The 24,413-nt window shown below is 37.0% G+C and overlaps 1 protein-coding gene across 2 annotated transcripts in view; it reads left to right on the forward strand.

Moving 5' to 3' along the window:
• The window catches only part of RYK (receptor like tyrosine kinase), a 91,934-nt gene that overhangs the window by 40,348 nt on the left and 27,173 nt on the right, over window positions 1-24,413 (forward strand). The window contains exons 4-10 of one of the 2 annotated variants that reach the window (XM_059064160.2): window positions 792-926; window positions 3,634-3,687; window positions 7,337-7,481; window positions 12,922-13,022; window positions 16,442-16,576; window positions 17,834-17,920; window positions 23,383-23,452. In XM_059064160.2, coding sequence (XP_058920143.1) covers window positions 792-926; window positions 3,634-3,687; window positions 7,337-7,481; window positions 12,922-13,022; window positions 16,442-16,576; window positions 17,834-17,920; window positions 23,383-23,452 — 727 coding nt within the window. The remainder of the gene's footprint in view (window positions 1-791; window positions 927-3,633; window positions 3,688-7,336; window positions 7,482-12,921; window positions 13,023-16,441; window positions 16,577-17,833; window positions 17,921-23,382; window positions 23,453-24,413) is intronic. The other variant, XM_059064161.2, reaches the window with a different exon arrangement.

Raw genomic sequence — 24,413 nt, forward strand, 5'->3', positions numbered from 1 at the left:
TTTTGACAGTCTTACTCACTGTTTTAAGTGACATTCATTAATCTAAGCTTTAAGAAAACATGGGAAGGCTGGTTAATTTTTATGGGCCAGTAAAGAAATTCAAAAATGCCCATATTGTTCATACGCTGATGTAGATGGTAGAATGATATATTCTACATTTGTAGAAAAAGAGTCTTAAACTGAAAGATTGAAAAAAAAAAAAAAAAAAAAGATGTGCACCAAAGTCTTATCCCCTTGCTATATTAATTGATTAAAGCCAGTTTCTGTTTAGAAAGGTTTTTTTTTTTTTCTTTTTAATTCATAGTTGAGAATTTATCAGTTTCATTTACAGGTTTATTTTTAATCTCTTCATTAAGAATAATACATAATTGCATTTTGGTGGTGAATTGTCTTTCCTTTTTTATCAAGTAATTTTTGTTGCTACTGTTGATTGTGACTGATGAGGTGGTAGGGTTTGCCTTATGATTCTGTAGCTTTACTATGTTATAATAAGAGAACTTACGAGACAAATTGATATATTAAAAATCATGAGCAAATTTGAAAATAATTCTCTTCCTTTATGTCTTGGTTTGTTCTTTAATGCTAAGTAACTTTTATATCTATAATGAATGAAGTACTTTATGTCCAAAGCTGTGTAGTCTAAAGATAAGTTCTCTGAAAGTTTCTGCTTAGTATGTTATGTAAATGTATTATTTTTAGTTTTATTGCAACAAAACTAAATTCTAAATTATTCAGTGGGCATTAATGTTGATTTTTTAGAAAATTAAAATATTTTTTCTTTTTTTAAACAGTGTTTCGGGTCGAGCTTTCCTGTACTGGCAAAGTAGATTCTGAGGTTATGATACTAATGCAGCTCAACTTGACAGTAAATTCTTCAAAAAACTTCACAGTCTTAAATTTTAAACGAAGGAAAATGTGCTACAAAAGTAAGGAATTTATTTACCAAAGTATGTGTTTTATATAGATGCGAGAAGGTCAAAAATAGATTTTGTCATCTTTTTACAAATTTGTGATCAAATCTTGATTATAGTTGCAAGTGAGAAAAGAGAGCACTAACTGATGAAATTCCGAAATAATCAACAAGATAACTTGTAGCCAGGAATCTTATTCAGGCCCCACTCATTTCCTGCTTTCTCAAAATCTATCAGAATTGCTAGGGATGTTTTCCTTTAGGAATGTGAAATAGCACTAGTGGCTGAAGAGGTAAAGAAATCAGGTAATTTTGATAGGGACCCCTGAGTAATGGGGTGTTAACTATGTTTCCTTTATGAATTACCATTATGTAGAAGAATTGCCCTGGGGCCAGAAGGACCTGCGTTAGAATTACAGCTCTGCTCTTTACAGGATATTGGAACAGGTTTCTTAACCTAAGTCTCATTTTTTTTCAACTGTAAAATGGCATAATAACCTGTTTCAAGAGGTTGGTTGGTTGGTTGACTTTAGATTAATTGAAGCTAATAACCTGAAACTTAGAATACCATATGTGTGTACTTAATACGTGTTGGTAGTTTTTGGTTTTGAATAATCTGTTACTCAAGAAATTACAGTGGATATGAAAGAACTTCATACTAGGTCATAGATCAAAGAATTTTAGAATTCTCCTTAAAGGTTATCTAGTCCAACCCACTCACTTTAAGTTCCAGAGAGATTAAAGTGACCTGAATTTACAAAGTCACATTGGTAGATCTGGTTAGTATCTAAGGTAGGAAAAAAAAAAGCTAAAAAAAAACCCCTCTAAACTTGCTGAGTGCCTACTGTGTTCCAAGTGCTTTACACACATTAAACCCATTTAATGCTTATAGCAGCCCTAGGCAGTAGGTTCTCTCATTATCTCCATTTTCTGAGGAGAAAGCTGAGGCTCAGAGAATCCAACCAACTTGCCAAGGCCGGACAGCTAAGTGGTGGAGCTGGGTTGCACACCCATGCTCTTGCTTCTTTGGCAAACTGTCTCTTAACACATTTCCTAGTCAAAGTTAGTGCTGAGTGTTATGAGAATGCCTGAGGCCAGCACATGAGTTATAATGGCTAATGTCCAGATAATATGCCAGTAAAAAAGCTGTACTGCATTGGAATGGGCATGTTTTAAGCTCTAAACAGTTACTCTTCATGTATATTTTTTCCAGTTTTACTGAGATATAATTGACATACATCACTGTATAAGTTTAAGGTGTACAGCATAATGGTTTGATTTACATACACTGTGAAATGATTATCACAATAAATTTACTTAGCATCCATCATTTCATATGGATACGATAGAAAGAGAGAGCAAAAAAATAAAAAAATTTTTTCTTTGTGATGAGACCTCTTAGAATTTACTTTCTTAACAACTCTCACATATATCATACAGTTAACATATTGTGTTAAATAACATATAAAGTACACTGTGCTGTATGTTATATTCCTAGTGTTTATCTTATAACTGGAAGTTTGTACCTTTTGACTACCTCCTCCAGTTCCTCCTCCCTCCTGCCTCTGATAATAACAAATCTGATCTCTTTTCTTATGATTAAAAAAAAAATTCTTTAGATTCTATATACATATAAGTGAGATCATAGAATATCTTGCAGTCTTTCTCTGTCTGACTTATTTCACTTAGCATAAGACCCTCAAAGTCTATCCATGTTGTTGCAAATGGCAGGATTTCCTTATTTTTTTATGGCTAAATGGTATTCCATTATGTGTGTGGTATGTGTGTGCGTGTGTGTGTGTGCATGCCCATGTATTTTCAGCACTTCTTTATCCAGAATGGACATTTTTAGTCTAGGGCCACACCACCCTGAATGCGTGATCTCGTCAGAATGGACATTTTTTAAATGAAAAGTTAGTCCCTTGTTAGCTTTGGTGTTTTGATACATTTGTCAGTTCTTGCATATCCAGTTATACCTTCATGTAATTTTAAAGCCAAAGAAGACTTTAGAGACTCTAGTTCAACCTAGTCATTATATAATGTGAGGAGACTGGGACTTGGAGTGGTCACCTAAGCTTGCATAGGCAGTCAGTGAGGAATGCAGAACAGGTGGTTCCTGGCCCCTAGGGAGGTGGCGCTGCCTATACCATGGCGCTTCATCTGTTAGTGCTTAAAGACAGAATGTTGGACAAGTGTGATGGGGTCTGTGGAGCCCTTAGTGGGCTAATGATCAGCCGATATTCAGAATAATCCCATATCTTCTCTATTTTCTTTAATACGTACATGAAAATTAACAGTTGATGTAATTTTCTATTCTGTTTTAGACTTAAGTTTAATATAGTACCACCCTTTTTATTTGGTGGTCATACTTCTGGCCACCCTAATCATCTGTTAGTTTCTCCTGTATAACAAACTGAATCAGCTATATGTATACATATATCACCATATCCCCTCCCTCTTGCATCTCGCTCCCACCCTCCCTATCCCACCTCTCTAGGTGGTCACGAAGCACTGATCTGATCTCCCTGCGCTATGCAGCTTCTTCCCACTAACTATCTATATATTTACTATCTTGCAACAAATACCTTGTTACTTAGTTCAGGGACTTCTGTTAGAACATAAAGCTATGTGAGAAAAAATTAAGAAAATATAGTTTGGTATTTAAGGATTTTCATGGAAAAGAAAGAATTTCTAAAGCATCTTTTATCTCCTTTTTAATTCAGAACTTGAAGAAGTAAAAACTTCATCCTTGGACAAAAACACTAGCAGAACTATTTGTAAGTGTTACTGTATTATCTTTTTCCATCATTAGGGGTGAAAAATGATGGATTGCAAATGAACATGGTTTTGTGTAGCTTGGATGTTTTGTGGTTTCCAGTTTGTCAAAAGATTAAATGACGCCATGCTGCTTATTTCACTGATGTTTTGTAGATTGGTATGTTCAGATGAAACTATTAGAATATTGAAAATTTTGTAAAGCAAAATTCGTACATACTTAATGTGATCTAAAAAACTTTTATAAGCAAGAATTTATATCATCATTTCAGATGGTCATAATTAAAGTATGAATGTGAAATATGTGTAGGATCTTCATCTGTTTAACAGAAGGATAGGAAATCTAATTCGTGGCCTGAATTATATATATAAAAATACAGGCTTAAATATCCACATTGTTTAAAACTACAGAGCAGAAACTTGAAGGAGATTTTTATTTTTTGATAATGGTTGTGTAAGGTAGTATAACTTAGACTTCTTTTTCCTTTTCTGACATGGATACATCATTAACTCTTACTCTTCCTGAAATCATTTTAATAGCAGTATCTTAAAATGTTACTAGATTCTTTTTATGGAAGTAAACTGAAAATCGGGGGAGGGAATTTCAAGTATGCAGAAGTCAAGAGAATGTTTTGATGAACCCCCATGTGACCATCACCCTGCTTCAGTAATGATCAACATTTGCCAGTCCTGTACTGTTGATTCCTTCCTCCTTTTTCAGTCGGGTGCGTGGGTGGGGAAAGGTAGAGTAGTACTTTAAAGCACATCCTAGGCATCATATCATTTCACCCCATAAATGTTTCAGGGTAGGTAACTTTTTAAAAGGCCATTAAAAAAACAAGCCACAATCACCCAACACCTATTTATTTGTATTTGATTTATCACATGTAACAAAATTAACTCATATCTTCTGATAGCTAGTACATGTTCAAATTAGCCTGATTGTCTCCAAATTGTCTTTGTATAGTTTCTTCCCTGAATCAGGATCCGAATGAAGCCTGCACACACTGTATTTGGTTGACATGTATTTTATATTAATCAGAAACCACCCCCTTCCCTTCACTGTCATTTATTTGTTGAAGAAATTGAGTCATTTGTCTCATAGAATTTTCCACATCTGCATTCTTGTGGTGTCATCTAACATGTTTTTCTCTCTTCTGAACTGGTAGTTAGATTTTGTACTTCGTTAGGTTGAGAACCAACTCTTTTGGCTAGAATAGTTCATAGATAGTAGTTTGTGCTTCCTATTTTATTTTTTTCATCGCCTCAAGAGGCAAAAAGCATCTGGTTGTCTCAAAGCAGACCATTTTTGAAGGTAAAATAATATGAGATTTGTCTGCCTTTTAGAAATATTTCATTTGGATTTGTCTTTGAGAAGAAAATAAAACAATTTTTAAAAATATTGCTGCTCTCCAACCTTCCTTGTAAAATTCTGGTGATTTTATCCGTTTCTGTTATGCTAGTAGGGTTATTATTTCTGACAAGCAGAATACAGTATTGCGTATCCTTGGTCTCTGTCTGTCTCTTCCTTGCTCCCTCTCTCCTCCCCTCCCTTTCTGTGTATTCATCCATCTAACGTTTACCGAGAGGCTGTGATGTGCCAGGTGGTATGATTGAGGCAGAGGGTTAAACTGTGAACAAAGCAGACTCTGTAAGCCCGCAGGGGTTTCTAATGTAGCAGAGGAAATGGAGTTGCAGTACCAGTGACAACAGTATCTTGTGGCAGGCTGTGACGAGGCCAGCACAAGGGGCTTTGGAAATCCTGAGGAGAGGGGCAAGTAACATCCTCTGGGAATGAGGGTGAGCTTCCTGAGGATGGTGACATCTCGTCTGAGACCTGAAGGGTGACTAGGTGGTGGCAGGTGAAATGTCAAAGTGAGGGAATGGGAACAGTGCATACACAAGCCTTGGAATTTGGAGGTAATCAGTCGGGGCGCATTTGGGGATCTGCCCAGCAGAGCGGTACCCTCTCCTCTGCCTTGGAGTGTGCTGAGATGGATACTGCCAACATCAGCCTTTGGGACCTTCCTTTCCCATCCTTTCAAGGTTGAACGGCCTGTGGCATTCTTAAGGAAAGTCATACCTTCATTCAGGCTGCTGTCAAGTCTAGCTGCCCTAGAAGCCATTCGGTCTCTCTGCATTGATCTGTTCTGGTTTATTATTTGTTGATTCAAAGTTTAACTTTTAGAAAGCAATCTTATTTTTAAGTTTTTGAAAGCTATGGCTTTTATCTTTTGTCCTGGCCTATCCCCATAACTCCACATTTGTATTTCTGTCAATTTGACATCTCCACGTAGATGTGTACTAGGTACTCTTGGACAAAACAAAACTCTTGATTCTCTGTTTCCCCAACCTGCTTCTTTTTTCTCCTTGTAAAGGTACCTTATCCACCTAATTCTTTAAGCCAAAGCTTTGCTTCCTCTTTTTCTTTCTACCCCGGTTCAATCCGTTAGCAGACTCTGTTGACTCTGCTTCCCAGTCCATGAACTTCTCACCTTCACCATAGCACTCTGTCCAAGCCACTGCTCTGTCTTTCTTGGACTGCTGTAGTAACCTGACTTGTTCTTGCTTTGCTTTTGCTCCTCCCCACAGTATTCTTTATACAGCATGCAGAGTCATCTTTGTTTCTTTTATTTTCAAATATGATCGTGTGTATCATTTCTTTGGTTGAAGCTTGGCAGTGACTTCCCATATCATTTAGGATAAAACCCAAATTCTTCACTAGAATTCTGATGTGAGTACTCATCAAAACTTACATGAATCTCCAGTTACACCAGTTCTGTTTCTATTTCTCTGTCTTCCATTCTGCTTGCTCTTATCATGTGGATCTTTGTTTCTGTGTCTCTTTCTCAGTTGCTCATGTGTGTATCTGTATACATGTGTCTCTGTGTCTTTGAATTATTTCCCCTATTGCTGAGGCTTTCTTTCTTTTTGAATAATATTAAGGTGACTGTTATTTTATTTCATGAGTATAGTCTTGTTTTCCTGCTTTTATCTTTAAAAACAGATAAGCAAAATAATTTCTGTTAGACTCTGAAAAGTGAAAAAGATGAAAGGTTTGTTTGTTTGTTTGTTTTACCTGTGGGTCGCTGTGCCGTATATCCCTCCCCCTGTGAGTTAGCGGTCATCGGCAACAGAGATGTCTGATCTCTCCGTACCCGGCGTCACTGTTGAGGAGGGGTCTGTAGAGCTTGCTGTCCAGTATGGTAATTACTAGCCACGTGTGGCTATTTAACATTAAATTAATTGAAATGAAATAAAATTAAAACTTCAGTTCCTCCATTGTACTAGCTACATTTCAAGTGCTTAATAGCCACAGGTGGCCAGTGGCTGCTGTATTGGAATGCACCCTATAGAGCATTCCCCTATTGGACAGCACTGCTGTAGATGGTTTATTATATGTATACCACTTGTGAATTTTACTCATTAACCAAAAGTTCTATTTAAATCCCTTTTTTACTACAACAAAAACACTTTTTAAATTGTGTGAATTTACATCAACATTCTCCTGGTGACTGATCTTATCAAAGAATGGACACATGAAATGAAAATCTTTTACAAAGAACAGGGTACTCATTGTGTATATTGGGTCACAAAGCAATTGATGATATTTGTTTAAAAAGCTTAACGTGCTGTTCATTTTTATTTCAGATGATCCTGTACACGCAGCTCCAACCACTTCTACGCGTGTATTTTATATCAGCGTAGGGGTTTGCTGTGCAGTAATATTTCTTGTAGCAATAATATTAGCTGTTTTGCACCTTCATAGTATGAAAAGGATTGAACTGGATGACAGGTATCGTATATACTTTGGGAAAGGAAAAAAATAAAAGCAGTTGTTTGCATTTACATGGGAGCCCCCACACACCCATGCCCACTGGTGCACAGTGGTGCAGGGGAAGAAGGGTGGTTAAGCCCAAGCCAAGGGAAAAAATACTGTCTTTGTGTTTCTCTGATTTTATTTTTAAAAATTTGTGAAGTCAGAAATTAGTTTATTAGTTGGTGGAGAAGTAGTAGAGATCCATTTTTTCCCCATCCCCTTTGACATGACTCTCTTCTAGACTCCTAGTACCTTTTTGAAATAGCCCTGTTTCTTCCTCCTAGTTTGTCCCTCCATCACTACCCATCCATCCATCCAATTTATTAACATTTATTGAGAACCTGCTATGATTTAAATCATTAGTTCTCAACATGGTCGCACATTAGACTCATGGGTAAGCTTTTAAAATACATCAGCACTTAGGTACCCCCTTCCAGAAATTCTGATGTCATTGGTCTAGGGTGGTGTTTGAGCATCAGTATTTTTCTTAGAGCTTTCTGGATGAGTCTAATGTGTAGGCTTTGAGATACACTGGGTTAGATGTTATGCTAAGTGCTAGGAATAAAAAAAATAATGATATACTTCATGGCTTCAAGTGTTTAATCTTTGATATTAACCCATAATTATAAAAGTTTGTAAATTTGATGATTGTGGTATGTGTATTGTAGTGTGGGCATAAAACAAGTGCTCGTCCCAGCCTGGATGAGTCAAGGTGACCGGGAGGACATTATAGCCAGGATAGGGTGAGAGGTAAAGATGGAGTCACAGACAGGTTTATTTTCCTAGTGCACAGTTCTCGTTTCCCTCCTCAGTGATTCGCAGTTGCTGACTAGACATTCTCAGCTTCGTGACTTGGCTTTCAAGGCACCCTCCTTTACAGTCTGGAGATGAGCCTGCCTTGTCTCTCACCCTTACTGCACGCTCCACTTAAATGATCATTTGTTCCTCACTTTTGCCCTCCAGGACTTCTGTTCATGCTTTCCTTTGCCCACAGGGCTCCCTGCATTTTCCACTGGTTCAAACCATTCTTCACATTTCAACTCCATTGCCATCTCTTTCATGAACTCTTTTTTAAGCCTCCCAACCATCAGTTTCTCCCTCCTCTCTTTGTCTCTCTCTCCTTCCCTCTCTGTTTCTCTCTCTCTCTCTCTCTTCTTGGTAGCAATTATTTTACCTTTTCCTTCTAAAATCAGTTTTTGTGTACTTGTCTCTCCTGCTAGAATGTAAGCTTTTCCCAGTTAGGGAGCAGTGCATCTTACTGCTGACTCCCCAGTCCTACATGGTGCCGTACATACAGCAGGTAAGCATATGTGTGGCAGAAACAAAAGCACAAGGGGATCCTGGTTGGATTAATTCCTGCCCCTAAGTACTCTCTGTCCCCTCTGTTACACTTTCTTTATCTGAGTAGAGAAAGAAGAGAGAGGAGGTCAGAGTGAGAAGTGAAATTCACGGGTGGGGTGTTTCAGAGTATGTTTTGTATGTATCGTTGTGTTAGTTAGAATCGGGTTTTGTAGAGAGAGAACTGAGGGGGAAGTGCAGTAACAGGAACATTTTGATGGGACTCTGAGAGAGGATATGGCAGAGTTAGAGGTCACTGGAAGGCATGGCATTTAGTAGTCTGTCTTGATAAACACATTCTCCTTGAATGCCTGCTTGTGTGGGGGGGCTGTGAACACACAGAGATCAGAGTTGTGCAAGAACTTCAGAATCCATGGGGCTTATACCTTTGCTGCTGAAATAATTTGTAACCACCCATGAATTGGTGTTCTCTAGTTTTCAGGCAGATGTTTCCAGACGTTGCCTGAATAGAAGCAGCTTTCATCATCACTTGTTTTCAGAGTACAGCCTAGTGGTTAAGAGCATGGACTGGAGCCAGCACATCTCTGAATTCTGGCTGTGCTACTTAACTAGCTTTGTGGCCCAGATAGAGGAAGTTTTGTAGCTGCTTTATGTCTCAGTTTTCCTCGTCTCTAAAGCAGAGATGATCATGGCACATACTTTGTAGGCAGGTTGCAAAGTTTTAGTGAAATAAAAGTGTAAGCTCTTAGAACAAGCCCGGCATATAGTAAGTGCCATTATTATGATTTTTCTTTTCAGAAAGTTGCAGTGTGTTGGTAGTGATGGACTAATTTCTTCTTCAACTCTTTCCTATTCTACTAGCTGTTATTTATTACATGCCAGGCAAGCTAATAGTGGTGACTAGAAAGTTCCCATCCAGTAACCTAATAACATTTAAGAGACACTGCTTCTTCCCTCTGTGCTGGGGCCACTGAGATGACAATGGCTACCATTTCATTGAGTGCTATTTACCAGTACTGTACCAAGCACTTTACATGTATTATCTCATTTGACACTCACAGCCACTTATGGGTATGGTACTGTCCTTGTTTTAAAGATAAAGAAACAGGCTTGAAGAGATTAAATAACTTTTTCAGGGTTGCCCTGCTAGGACCAGGGCCGAAAAACAGGAAGGACTCATTATTGTTGTAATAGCTGTATTGTAATAACTCAGTATTGTAATTGTATAAAGCACTTGTTATATGCCAGGCACTGTTCCATGTGCTTTTACATCCATTAATCCTCTTAATCCTCACAGCAGCCCTGTGAGGTTTGATGGAACCCATGGCTCCATGGAATTGCTTGCACAGGGATGGTAGAGAGTTCTTCCATTCCTGACACTCAGGAGCCAGAGTCCTCTTATACACAGAGCTTATTTAGAGGCAGAGAATAAAACTGCCTGAGGTGTGCTCATGCCAGGGGCAGTTGGAGCCCAAGTGTGTGACTTTCCCTCTCCTGACACTGTAAGCTCATCTTTTCAGTCTCTGTGTTGTGCCGGATGAGTGTATTCTGGAGATGCAGAGCTTTTGTAAAGTCCTTCCACAGAGCGATTGGTCTGTACCCTGTCTGTACTGTAGTCTTTGCCTGTTAGCTTGCAACTATGGGAGAGTTCACTCCTTTGTGAGATACTTGAACTTGTTATTTGGCAATATCTTCATTTTCCATTACCTGCATTGCCCCATCACCGTTGCCATTACTGGTGACAGGGTCCCTTTTGTTTCCCCTTATTCATTTCTGTATTCCCCTTATTCAGTGTCTAACAGGTGTCACTGAATGAATGTTGCATGAAGAATTTGTTGAATGAGGAATGAGTAGAGAGACAGGAATCCATTCTGTTAGAGCAATAATTCTTTCCCTCTTTCAGTATCTATCAGTAGCTCATGTCAGCAGCAGCTCTTCTGTGTGGTTTATAGCTTTCTATTCCAAGGAAGGGTGTTTTTCTCTGTTTATTGATTAATTGAGCTCTCACTAAGAGTTGGGCCCACTTGAGGCCTCTTGTGCCAGGCCCCTGAAGGAAAATGATGGTCTTTGCCCTAAGTTCTAACTTCAAAGCTAAAGCAGGGTTAATGTCTTCATAACTAATCTTACTAGCTTAGGAAAGTCAAATGAGATAATTTATTTAGAGTGGTGTTAAACTGTTAAGTGCTAGCAAGTATACATTTTCTACCTCATGTGATGTAGCTATGTAGATATTGAATTTAATAGGTATCAGGGGTCGATCCCCAACTGCTCCGTGCTTCTCTCATAACAGTAAGTCTGGCCTTTCAAAGGTTTGTTCTGATCGCTTAATATGAGTGCTCTGCTCATTGTAGGGACCACTAAATATGGGTGAGCACATAACATCTTTGTATGCCCGGGCTTTTCAGGAATTCTGAGGTGGTACAAGAGTGCCACCTACTGTTGAGCTGCTGGAGAGAAACACAATAACTAGTAAATAATTTGGGGTCTGTGCATATTTATTCAACCTGTACGTTGGTTGCAGGTAATATTTAAATTGTACTTTCACGTATATTATACAACATGAGCCTTACAAAAATCCTGGGAGGTAGATTTTCTTAGTCCCATTTTATGGGTAAGTAAATTGTATTCTATTATTTCCCCCCTCTTTGGGGATGATAATGCTTCTCTTCTCTCCCCATTATTGAATCCTGGACTTTTAACAGATTTGATTTCCGACGTGGTCTTTGAGTAGTATGTACTCAGAACTCCAAAAACAGGTGCCTGGTGGTTCCAGGAATTAAGGATGCATAATATTGGTAATAATATGCATAATTAGTAATAATAATTTGTAAGTGTATGTTTGAGGGCAGGGCACTGCCCTAAAAGGATTATATTTTTCATGTAACCCGTTCAGCAACCTTTTCAGGAGGTAGTATTATGGTTATTTTATCCACGAGGAATTTGAGGCTCCAAAAGCATTTTGCCTAAGGCCACACAGCTAGTTAATAAATGGTGGTGCTGGCAGTTTTGATTTCAAGGTTATGCTCTACATCTCTTCACTGTACTCTCCCATACCCACTATATGTGTAGACCTATATAGGTCAATTTTTGAGGAGCAGCTTTTTATCATTGTGTTTTTTTAATCATCACGTTATGAAAATACAGAACTATTTTGTGGGGTGTGGTCATTTAAACGATTTTCATATTTAGGAAATTTGGGAGCCTCTTATGAGACTCTGCTGATCCTATAGCTAAGAGAGGCATGGAAAGTAGACCTTCGTCCTGAGGGGATGACATCCTGCCTGTGATTTCACTCTTCATGCTGAATTTCTGTGCTTCACTTCTCCACTGCTGCAAAAGTACAAGGGTTGAGGCAGTGAAATTGGAATGTGTGTAAGGGTGACCTTGGGATAAGGTCGTCATCCACTGACAAGACAAAAGGACATTAATCTGTAGTAATCTTGAGTATGGGGTTCACATTTATTTGAGCCTACCATTTTCTGGGTCTCCTCATTACTTAAAGAATATGGCATAATAGAATGCTTCACATGCTAGAGATTTCTAATAAGTTCCATAAATTCTAAAAAGGTGGGACTGGGGAAGTAGAAGAAGCAAAACGTATATGATTAAACAGATTTAAACCAGTAGGAATTCCCTTTCCAAGCTTTGAGCACGTTGGCACGTTTGATTTGCTTTCATACTTCATCGTCTATAGGCCATTTGATTTTGGACCATCATTAAAAGAGGCTTGTCTTTATACTCCTTTTCTTAAAAGCAGTCTAATTGAGAGGCATGAGCTCTTTTCCTAAGAGATGGTTCCCTAGCATAACATTTTGTGAGGTTCAGGACTGCTGTCTGTGGTGTCTAAGGAATACCACATTTGTGAATGACTATGATATGATGAACCTGCCTGGTGGTTGTGGAGATAGAAAGGAAGGAAAATAATAGAGCTCTACGTTATGAGGCAGATTAAAATTTCAGTATGGAACATTTGTGATAGAAATCCATGCATTATTGTGATCTCCGTTAGGGTTTTAAGCTGGTTATAATGGCTACATGCATTTTGTATGTATGGAAAAAGGAAATTTCTCATTGAAGCTGACTTGCCAAGTATTTCTCTCTTAAAAATTGTTTGCAGCATCAGTGCCAGCAGTAGTTCCCAAGGGCTGTCTCAGCCATCTACCCAGACGACTCAGTATCTGAGAGCCGACACACCCAACAATGCAACTCCTATCACCAGTAAGAGTTAATTTAATTCTAAAGGTGGTTTACTAAAATTGTCTACGGTCTGTCTTTCCTTGGTCCTGTGTGGTTAGTTACTTGTGGGGCGTGTGCCATGCTGTGTACATAGTATCTAACATGTACAGAATTAGGCTTTAACTTTTGCTTTCTAGAGCATTGAATGAAACATTCCAAAATTGGAGTATTAAAATTTTAGGTTTAAATGCTAGAATTAGTTTTGGGGAGGTTTCTATAGATTATATTAAGAGGGCTGCTGAATCATCTCTATACAAATTCAGAAGGAGGATTTTCAGGTCGTTAGATAGAATAAGCCACTGATCTCTATGAAGGCAGAGACTTGGATTTTAATGAATTATTTGGTGGCCTCATGGGCTGTGGTTAGGACTTTACATTGTTTTCTGATCATGATGGGAAACTAGCTGCCATTAGAGTTGAGAATAGGGTCTGATTTCCTTTTTTTGAACAGGATTTTGATGAAAGTTTTTATACTGTAACATGTAGATGTTTGGGGGAAAATAATCATTCTTAGAGTATAATTTAGACATAATGAGGACTCAGTCACCATACAAATAAGATACTACACAAGGATCAGGATAGACAGCGGACCACAAGTCAGGACTCACCTCAGTGGTGCCATTGATTAGTGAGGTTCTTGTAGGCAATTAACTATTATCTCCCCTGGGCTGACATTTATCTCTAGTAAACTAAAATTAAAGAGTATCTGTTCTTCACCCAGTGCCCTCTTGTGGTCTTTCAAGTACTGTTTCTCATTAAGAAGTACCAGGGGGCTTCCCTGGTGGCGCAGTGGTTGAGAATCCGCCTGCCGATGCGGGAGACATGGGTTCGTGCCCTGGTCCGGGAAGATCCCACATGCCGCGGAGCGACTAGGCCCGTGAGCCATGGCCGCTGAGCCTGTGCGTCCGGAGCCTGTGCTCCGCAACGGGAGAGGCCACAACAGTGAGAGGCCCGCATACCGCAAAAAAAAAAAAAAAAAAAAAAAAAAAAAAAAGAAGTACCAGGATTCTTTGGAGAAATGGATGATTCCAGGACTGGGTTGGGAATGTGTAAAGATAAACCTGGGACATTTGCTGAGCCAAAAATCCCGGAAGCTACTAATGACAAGAGCTCCCCAAAATGGGGCCATTAAGCATCAGAAAGAATAGTGACTGCAGTGGATTGGTGAAGTGATGTAAATGTGAAATGTAAAAATGGGTAAAAATCCACAAGTTCGTAATGATACGTTTTAGAAAAATCGGTCATCATGGGAGTTAACTAAGGCACCAATAATGCCTTACTCTGGCAACTGGCTACCTGAACTATCTCACAATAACCAGATAGTGCTGGTTTATCAAGGAAAATGTTTTTTTTACAGAAGAATCCCAGCTAATAAATGTGGAAGGAATGGTAGAATTAGAAAATCATACTTGCATCCCCTAATAAAATATTTGATTCAGGAAAAGATCGTGTTTTAAACTATATGAACAAAGGGAAGTAGGGGACTTTACCATTTGAGAGATGAGTGTCACCGCCTGAATCCACTACTGAAACTTAGCTAGGACAGCTAAGTATTTTGTGCTTCCCAGATGGAATATTCTTGTCTCCCCTCCCCCTCCAAGAGTTAACCTGGATCTAATCAAGGCTGTAAAACTGACTTGCAGTTTACAAGAAATACAGGGATGGAGAAACAAGTTAGATGACACTAGAAGAGGCAGATGCTGGACATTCTCCAGGATAATTGACGCAGTTTCTTTAATAAGATGTGGCAAGAAAAACGAAAGGGAAGGAGGGGGCACTCTAGCTTAAAAGAAATCTAAGAGAAATCATAATAGCAGTTAACATCTCCACCAAGGAAAGTAAGACATATGTTCCTCAGGAAATATAATGATAGATGTGAGAGTAGTCCAAACTATTTGTAAGAAACACATCATTGCTTTTATTTTTTTTTTTATTTTTTATTTTTTTTGCGGTATGCGGGCCTCTCACTGTTGTGGCCTCTCCCGTTGCGGAGCACAGGCTCCGGACGCGCAGGCTCAGCGGCCATGGCTCACGGGCTTAGTTGCTCCGCGGCATGTGGGATCTTCCCGGACCAGGGCACGAACCCGTGTCTCCTGCATCGGCAGGCGGATTCTCAACCACTGCGCCACCAGGGAAGCCCCATCATTGCTTTTAATGTCTAGCTGTCAAGATTTGCTCATTAGAGTCAATTCTTGATTGTGGATATAACCTTAAAGAGGTAGATAAGTAATTTATTATATATGCTAAAAGCAAAATGTATTTTAAAAAGTCAGTGGAAATACATTTATTTGTTGACAGATTTTTTCATTTACCACCAATAAGTAGTTTGTTTTGTAGACATTACCTTAAGGAGATAGATACTTCATTTCTTATGTATGATAAAAACAAATAGTGCTTTTAAGAAAACCCAATGGAAATATATTTGTCTATAAATAAAAAAAGAAAGGAGCGGAAAAAATACTTGAAGACAAAATAGCCAAGAGTTTTCCAAAATAACAAAACACAACAGTCCACAGATGCAGGAAACTCAGAGCACTCCAGGAAGGATTAAATACTCATAAATGCACTCATAAATGCTCACATATGCACACACACCTAGACATATCATGGTCGGAGTGCTGATCAGTGGAATCAGGTTTTGTCAGCCTAATCCATCCATTATAAAGTTTTCCAAAGCCTTTCATGTAGTTCTTCTAGCAGCCACTGATGACCATTGTCCAAGTCCACCCATTCTTTAGGGATTTTTCTTCCCCAAAATACTATTCCAATGGGGATACCATTCCATTTCTGCTTGCTAACACTAACTTTTATTCTGACTTTTTTTCTTGCAATGAGAATTTTAATTTATGGCCAGAAATTTTGTTTTGCTGTCATCACATTAAGAATGAATGGGAATTAAGGGAACCGAAAAGCAAATATGAATCTCACAGTGGTGTGACTAGGCTGCATGGATGCCAGAATGATTAAATCAATTATATATTTTTTTAGAAAAGATGTTTTTACAAACATCTCTTCCTTCGAAAAGGTTTTTTTTGTTTGGAGACTATATTAGAAAATCTTTGGAGAGAAAAGCAGTCCATATGAGGGATTAAATTAAATTCCATGAATCAAAGCTTGTTTCATTTGGCTGAAAAGCAATTGAAGTGGTGGTAATATAGTATTATTTTTAGTGTTTCTTGTTTTAATTCTGCATTTTAAGATTTTGGGATAGGTGGGAAAGTGTTTCTTTAAAATTTAGTATGGCCTTCATAAGTAATTCTCCCTGTTTGTGTGTATGCCTCTTTCCATTTATGATTCTTACACTCATTCATTCCTGTGACTTGAGTCCTGAGGTTCTAACTGAACTAGTTGACCCTGATGCCATAATAAGGGTATTTATATTTCTTGGTTTGGCTTTGTTGGCTCCTCAGGTTATCCTACCTTGCGGATAGAGAAGAATGACCTGAGAAGTGTCACTCTTTTGGAGGCCAAAGCTAAGGTGAAGGATATCGCAATATCCAGGGAGAGGATAACTCTAAAAGATGTACTCCAAGAAGGTATCTGTTATCTCAAAATCAGGTTTTCAAGGAAGATTTTATGTTAGTAGTATAAATTTTTTTTTGTTTCAGAATTTAAGAATTTCATCTCATTTTGAGTTTAAGGATAGAAAGCAGTGCACAATTTGTTTCCTCTATAACATTGATTTTTATTTTCCCTTTCTTTAGATTTTCAATTTGCCTTAATATGGACAGCTTTGGTGCAGTTGTTGATTTTCAAGTATATTAAGGCATGATTATTAGTGTTTGTCACCTTTAAAGTATATTTTCTGTTTAGTTCTTGTCTGAAGATGATCACTACCTAGCAGGCCTCTTTGAAACATTCTAAGTAATTCTCTCTGTGATGGAAAGTGTATGGGTTCTAGCAGAAGGCGTGTGCATGGGGATTGGAGTCCCACAGTTTATTACCTATGGGACCTTGGAGAAATCATTTCCTGTTTTCCATGTCCAGTTTCCTCTTCTCTAAATTTGGATTCCGTTGTCTACTCTTAGACAGTTACGAAGATTAGATTAACTGATGTTCATTAAATGAACTAACACGTGATAGGTATTTGAGAGATAGTACCCTGCCCTTCCCCTCTTGCTGGTCCTAGCTTTTTTTTTTGAGTTTCAGGGTATTGACTGGGGAGAATGCTGAAAGAAGAAGACAGAAATTAATAATAAAGTACTTTATTGAGCTCTTCTAGTTGTTAAATAGAGAATTACTTTTTTCCCCCCTTCCATAACTCAGTTTGGAATGTTTTGGATGCATGTGAATCATTCTGAATTCATCTGTTTGGTTGAGATGCTCGTAGGTCAGTCACAGCCAAGGGAGGGGCTTGAACTGTCTTCAGTGGCAAATAGTAGTTAATGGAAGCAGATTTTTTTGTGTGTTTTTGAATGTATGAGGAGAGTCTATTTTTCTCCTTTGCCGTTGCTCTGAGGCTAAGCCTAGAAACTCATAAGTGTCTCTATGGATACCCCATTACTGAGCTCCAGTGCTCCTGTCTATATCATTAGTTTATTTAGGATATTTGAGAATGAATTCTCATATATAGTTTAAATTTGGTATTTCAAAAGGCAAGTTAAGATATTTTGTAATTAAAAAGAGCCTTTAACAGTCATTAAAAAACAAAGATTTGAGTCTTTTTATGCTAGGGCTGGAGTAATGTTGATCACGTTTTCCCTTGTTATGTTTAAATTGTGCCAGAAAGTTTTGTACTTATAATTTTATGAACGTTATCATATGATCTCAATAATTATTATTTTTCCTTTTAGGTACTTTTGGGCGTATTTTCCATGGGATTTTAGTAGATGAAAAAGATCCAAATAAGGAAAAACAAGCATTTGTAAAAACAGTTAAAGGTAGGATTTTATTTCCCATTCTGTTTCCATGCTGCTTTTCTGTCTGAGGTGGCTTATGCCAGCGAAATTGTTTCAGATTTTCAGTGTGTGCCAGACCTTAATCATTCCATGTTAATTTAGCTCATATAGTCTAGCCTTTTAGGAGATTTGTGTTGTTTTCATTAAGGTATAGAAAATAGAAGCTAATAAATTAAGACATTATATATTTATTAGATATTACTCAGGCTTCTAATTAAACTGCATCCACTTGACTTCATTTTTGCTATATCTAATACTATGTTTTTCCTAGGTTAAAATTCTTTGGTTTTTCCTTCTTAAAAAGCATTTGATAGTAGTTTTACCTCCATCTCAGCACCCCCCCACCCCCAATACTGAGGACTTATAAAGAAAAAAAATGACCCCCAGACCCACTGTACCTTATGTGAATAGCTGCTGTTGCCTTTCTCTCACTCCCTCTCTTCCCTTTTTTTTGCTGTTATATATAATTTGCAGAAAATCTGTGTGTGTGTGTGTGTGTGTGTGTGTGTGTGTGTGTGTGTGTGTGTGTGTGTTATTTCTTGGTAGAGTTTTGCAGGTATAGCTGTAGTTGGAATTGCTGCCCCACAAGGTGTTTACATTTAAAATATTAATAGTTGTTGCCAGATTGTTTTCTAAAAGGTAGTGATAGTTTATATTTTCATAAACAGAATACCTATTTTCACATGTTCTCCTTTTGGAAAAATGTGATGCTTAATTTTTCACTTACTGATTTCACTTACTGATTTATATAAAATTTTCAGTTAGAGATTCCCTGTCAACATATACTAGAATATGTTTTTATATGGCTTATTGCCTAATACTGGTAAATTAGCAAGACCTTTTATAATATTAGAATTTTAATGATTTATAATTGATTTGTATATTTACGCTTTATAAAAGTTTAAATAATTCTTAGGTAAGTCTATTTGCTCATTTTAAGAGAGAAAGTGTAACTTAAAGAGTGCTTAATGTCTGACAGTGTCTGATGTAAGTTGAAATAACTAGTTATTAATTTTGGAAAAACAAATTTAGCATTCCAAATGCAGAAATTGAGGGCAAAATTAAATTCAGTTTTATGAGTAGGAGGTGACAATTTTGTGAAGTTCACAAAGTTAATTTATAAGAACTTATGTTTCTAAATTTAGTTAAAGGAATTCTTAGGAAGTATGAAAGGTTTATGTTTATTGTTTCTAAAAAGTTGGGTTGTACTAATCTAACAAAAAACTTTGGAATTTGATTTCTTTTAATTTAGCAAAATTGCTTGTTTAAGGATGCTACAAACACGCACTTTCTTCTTTCTAAACAGATGGTTTAACTTACTGTTAAGTGATAAGTTAACAGTTAATAAAATGAATTTTATTCATTCACTTCTCCTGACCCCAAAACACTTCTAAAGATTGATTTTTAGGTTTAATCCCACTAGGTTTTCTGACTAGTTTTGAAGGATACTATACATATTGCTCTTTGTAAATGTAAAATTTGAGCCCTAAGTTTAATAATGTCTGCCTTTTGTTACAGTTTCTCCATTTTTAAAAGGAAACATTCCCCCTTAATTCTAATATTTCTTCTGGGGTTTGTAAATATTCTATGCATAATTTAGAACTGGGCTATTATTAATTTGTTCTGAGCAAATGTTGAATTAACAAAAGAGGTTTCTGTATAGAATTGGGTTGATTTAGGATTGGAAGTGGGGGAAAAGGAAATAATAGTGATAAGAAAACACAATGCAGATACTGGGACCTGTTTCACAAGATAAGAATTCTCTTTCCGTGTACCTTTGAATTGTAGTCACTTGCTTGTTTCTGTGTCTTACCACTGTAATTATAATGTTCTCTCTGAGCTAGACGGAAACAAGAGAAAGCATAGTGAGTCCTTAGCCAAGATATGGTCATGATTTGCGTGGGAAACACAGAGGAAGTGTACTGACCACGGTATTTGCTTTAAAATTGTTAGATAACTCCACATGATTGAGTGTCTCTGAGATTTATTCTTTTGGAATGTTATTTTTATTTTTTAATTGAAGCTACGTAGAGTTGACAAAGTTCTTTCACAAATATGTATGCTTTGTTACATGCTATACAATTAGAAGTACAGCTAAAAAAAGTTTTTAAAAATCACTTTACCTTTATTTATTTATTTAAATATTTATTTTATTTATTTGGTTGCACCAGGTCTTTTTTTTCTTTTTTTTTTTTTTTTTTTTGTGATACGTGGGCCTCTCACTGTTGTGGCTTCTCCCATTGCGGAGCACAGGCTCTGGATGTGCAGGCTCAGCGGCCATGACTCATGGGCCCAGCCACTCGGCGGCATGTGGGATCTTCCCGGACCGGGGCACGAACCCGTGTCCCCTGCATCAGCAGGCGGATTCTCAACCACTGCGCCACCAGGGAAGCCCTGCACCAGGTCTTAGTTGCAGCAGGCGGGCTCCTTAGTTGTGGCTCACCTCCTTAGTTGCAGCTCACCAACTCCTCAGTTGCAGCATGCAAACTCTAAGTTACGGCATGTGAACTCTTAGTTGTGGCATGCATGTGGGATCTAGTTCCCTGACGGAGATCAAACCCGGGCCCCCTGCATTGGGAGCGTGGAGCCTTAACCACTGCACCACCAGGGAAGTCCCTACCTTTGCCTTTAGGCATAAGCAGGAAATTGGAGTTTGGCTTCTTAAAAGTTATCATTTTTCACAGAGACTTAATGGATATTCCAGTACAAATTTCCAGAGATTGAAATTAGGAATCTGAATTTCACAGAGTGAATATTGTGAAATTGAATTCCATGAAATAAATAAATTAATTTGAGGTTATTGGTATTAAGTTCTTGTTTTCTTTTATAGCTTCTAATTTTTTACAAATTAGAAATAAGCAGGGTTTTAAAAAATCATTTTGTTCTTGTAACTTTTAGAATGTAAATTATTGTATAGTATTCTTTTCAAATATATACATCTTAAAGATAGACCTTTCAGTATTTAAAATTATAAGACTAGAACCAGACTGGGTAAGGAGTCCAGGAAAATGATTTTTTCTTACTAAATGTATAAAATTATTTTTTCTCCAAAGTTTCCTTAGCTCATTATCCAGCTCAAGTGTCCCTTGCTTAATAGAACATGCTTATCAAAGTTAAAAACTTAAAAAATTATGCAAAAAATGACACATCCTAAAATTACCTTTCATTTTACTTGGATCTCTGTACCAGTTGACAAGAAGGTAAACTCTTACCAAATGGGTACAGACCTCCAACTATTACTAGTTTTCAGTTCTAAAAAGATCCTTCCAGCCCCCGAATAGTTCTGGCCATAATTTTATTAACAGTTATTTAGATTACAGAAGGAGTCAAAAGGCATATTCTGCCATTTACTAAATGTTCCTAAATTTTAAGCAGTTTTTAAACAACTAGAGTTTATTTCAGCAGACATTGAGGTAAAGTGCTTTTTCAAAGAAGTAGCAAGTATTCCAAGTCCTTGGCTTTATGTCTACACATTTTGTATTCCTACAAAAGTTTTAACTAAGTGAAGCTGTCTGGAAAGGGAACAGTAATATCATGTAGTGAGAGAGGGAGTGATTCCACGGGTTAGTCTTGGAAGTAAATGAAATTTACTATTTCTCAGCTTTGACAGCTCCACTTTAAATGAATGAGTGTATAATCATGGTGCCTGAGTTTAGTGGTCTGGATTTTACTGTTGGTCTAGCATTTTACTAGGTAGGGCTGGGAGGTGGATCTTGGCTTTGCCCATCTTTCTATCTTCTTTTCCCTCTTACTGCATTGATCAGAAGATCTATAAATTATTATTACTATTTTTTTAAATTGTTGACATACAAATCTATTATTGGCTTCTTTGAAAGTATTTTTAAGGGCATACTGTTAATTTTGTTTTTGATATTTAAAAACCATTTTTAAAAAAATTAAAACTCATTTTCAATTTTATTATGAAAATATACTATTCACTTAATGGAAATGTTCTTTTCAGACAGGGGAGAAAATCCTCTATACTTATTAAAATAGTGGTCCCTATAAGAGGAGACATCCTTGTAGATTTGTGCAAATATTTAATGGCTTCAAATTCTTTTGAAGGTTCAGACTAAAGATATTGGTAAATTGCATTATCATGTTTTATTTCAAAAACATTGAACTAAAAGCCAATTTTAGCTCTGTTTGTTACCGGGACCAAAAACCATGAGTTCAGAAGCTAAAAATAAAATGGAATAATCATGTTAATTTGGGCTATTATATGAAAATTAAATCTTTCTCTACTACCAATATAATAGTAGTTCTTTTTGTTTGTTTAATCACATAGAGGTAAGAAGAAGAAAACAATAAAATGCACCACAATCTCCAGTCAGAACTCCTGTGGTCATTTTTTCTAATTTTATGTTTGTAAGGTTAGAAAGTTTAAACAGGACAGAAAGGTGCAAAATGTAAATTCTCACATCTCTAAAAGTAACCACTGTAAACAATTTCTTATGATTCCCTCTGTGAGTAAGAAGAAAAACACAGCCAAATATATCTAATTTTCCAAATAAATTTGATTTTTAAATATAACTGATTGCACAAACACAGTTTTTCACCTTGCTTTTAAAATTTAACATGTCTTGCAGATTTTCCTCTGTCAGTACATGTAAATCTGACTTTTTTTTCTTAAGGTAGCTGCATATTATTCTTATGTGCTAATTTAACTAGTTCTCTGTGATGGGCACTTTAGTCATTGGTTGTTTTGAGTTTTTTTGTTGTTATAATTGAACAGTATTCTTGTTATGTTATATATAGATGAGCTTTTGTGAGTAGACTCTTAGCAGTGGGATTGATGATGGTAAAAGGTATTAAAAATTTTGTTAGATGTTGTTTCCGCCACCTACCCAAGATACTGTTGATGAGCCTGTTTCCTCACACTCTTGCCCAGACTGACAGGTAGCTGACTTTTTTGTCTCTTCCAGTCTGATGAGGAAAATGGCATCTCCTAGTTTAATTTGCATTTCTTTACTGAGGAATGAGGCAGAAAGTCATTTTTTAAATTTTGCTGGTCATTTGTGTTGTTTTTTTAGTAAACTGTATGTTTATATCCTTTGCCTCTTTTTCAATTTTTTTTTCTTATCGTATGAGTTCTTTAAAGAAGCAGGGAAAGGATGAAATCAGCCCTTTATATGCCTTATGTGTTACAGATATTTTTCCAGTCTGTTATTACTCTGTCTGCTTTGTTTCTGGAACCTTACTTAATTTCTGATTTTTATGTAGTCAAACTTATCCTTAATGGCATCTGTAAATGTTGACCTTGTCAGTGAGACTCTACCTACTACAATAGAATTTTAGGCTAGACCTATTTAGATTTGCCTGTAACTTTTAATGAAATTTACCATAGAGTCTGAGATAGTTACTTACTAATACCAGAAAATATTGATGTCATATGTATAATATTATCATACTATATATATGACAGTGTCTTTTTCTTTATGTAGATCAAGCTTCTGAAATTCAGGTGACAATGATGCTCACTGAAAGTTGTAAGCTACGAGGTCTTCATCACAGGTGAGAGGAGAAACCACCCAGCATTTAAGTGTTAAGCATGGTAGCATTGTATGCTACATTTTTAAGAGTGTTGTAATGTGCTCTTAATAGAAAGCGTTTCTGGAATAGCTTAATTTATTTTTTCCTGAATATAAAAGTGAAATGCATGCTCATTGCACAAAATTTGAAAACACAGTAAAATATAAAGAAGAGTGTGTAAGCCCACATCTGGATAATTATAGCTGAGCTTTCAGGAAAGAGTTTATATTTATGTGCATCTTTCCTTTAAAAAAGTAGGATAATGATACACATATGCTAAAAAAATATTTGTTATGAAATGTTGAACATGTAGAGTACCAAAGAAAAGAATAATAAACACTAGTAAGCCCACCTCCTGAATTCATTGGTGGTTAACATTTGCCATTTTTGCTGTGCATGTTTATGTATCTGTCATCTATTTAGGTAGGTATAGATATTTGCAAGTGTGGAAATATTTTAAACTAAATTGGATATCTCAGCACTTCCAATGCATTTCCAGCATGCATTTTCCAAAAAGTTGAGGACATTTTTCTATATAATCACAACACCATTATCTTTAACAAGGTTAACATACTTCTTGATATGGCAAAACAATATATCTAACTTTTCATGTAAGTAACTATAAATTCACATCCACATTTAAAAAGACTACACAGTAGTTCATTGAATGGATGCACCACATTTTATTTAACCAGTCTCTTATCATTAGTTTGCAGTATGATTCTTTTTTTTTTTTTTTTTTTTTTTTTGCGGTACGTGGGCCTCTCACTGTTGTGGCCTCTCCCATCGCGGAGCGCAGGCTCAGTGGCCACGGCTCACGGACCCAGCCGCTCCGCGGCATGTGGGATCTTCCCAGACCGGGGCACGAACCCATATCCCCTGCGTCGGCAGGCGGACTCTTAACCACTGTGCCACCAGGGAAGCCCTGCAGTATGATTCTTAA

The sequence above is a fragment of the Kogia breviceps genome, chromosome 5 (genome assembly GCF_026419965.1).
Source record: "Kogia breviceps isolate mKogBre1 chromosome 5, mKogBre1 haplotype 1, whole genome shotgun sequence".
NCBI classification, from domain to species: domain Eukaryota; kingdom Metazoa; phylum Chordata; class Mammalia; order Artiodactyla; family Physeteridae; genus Kogia; species Kogia breviceps.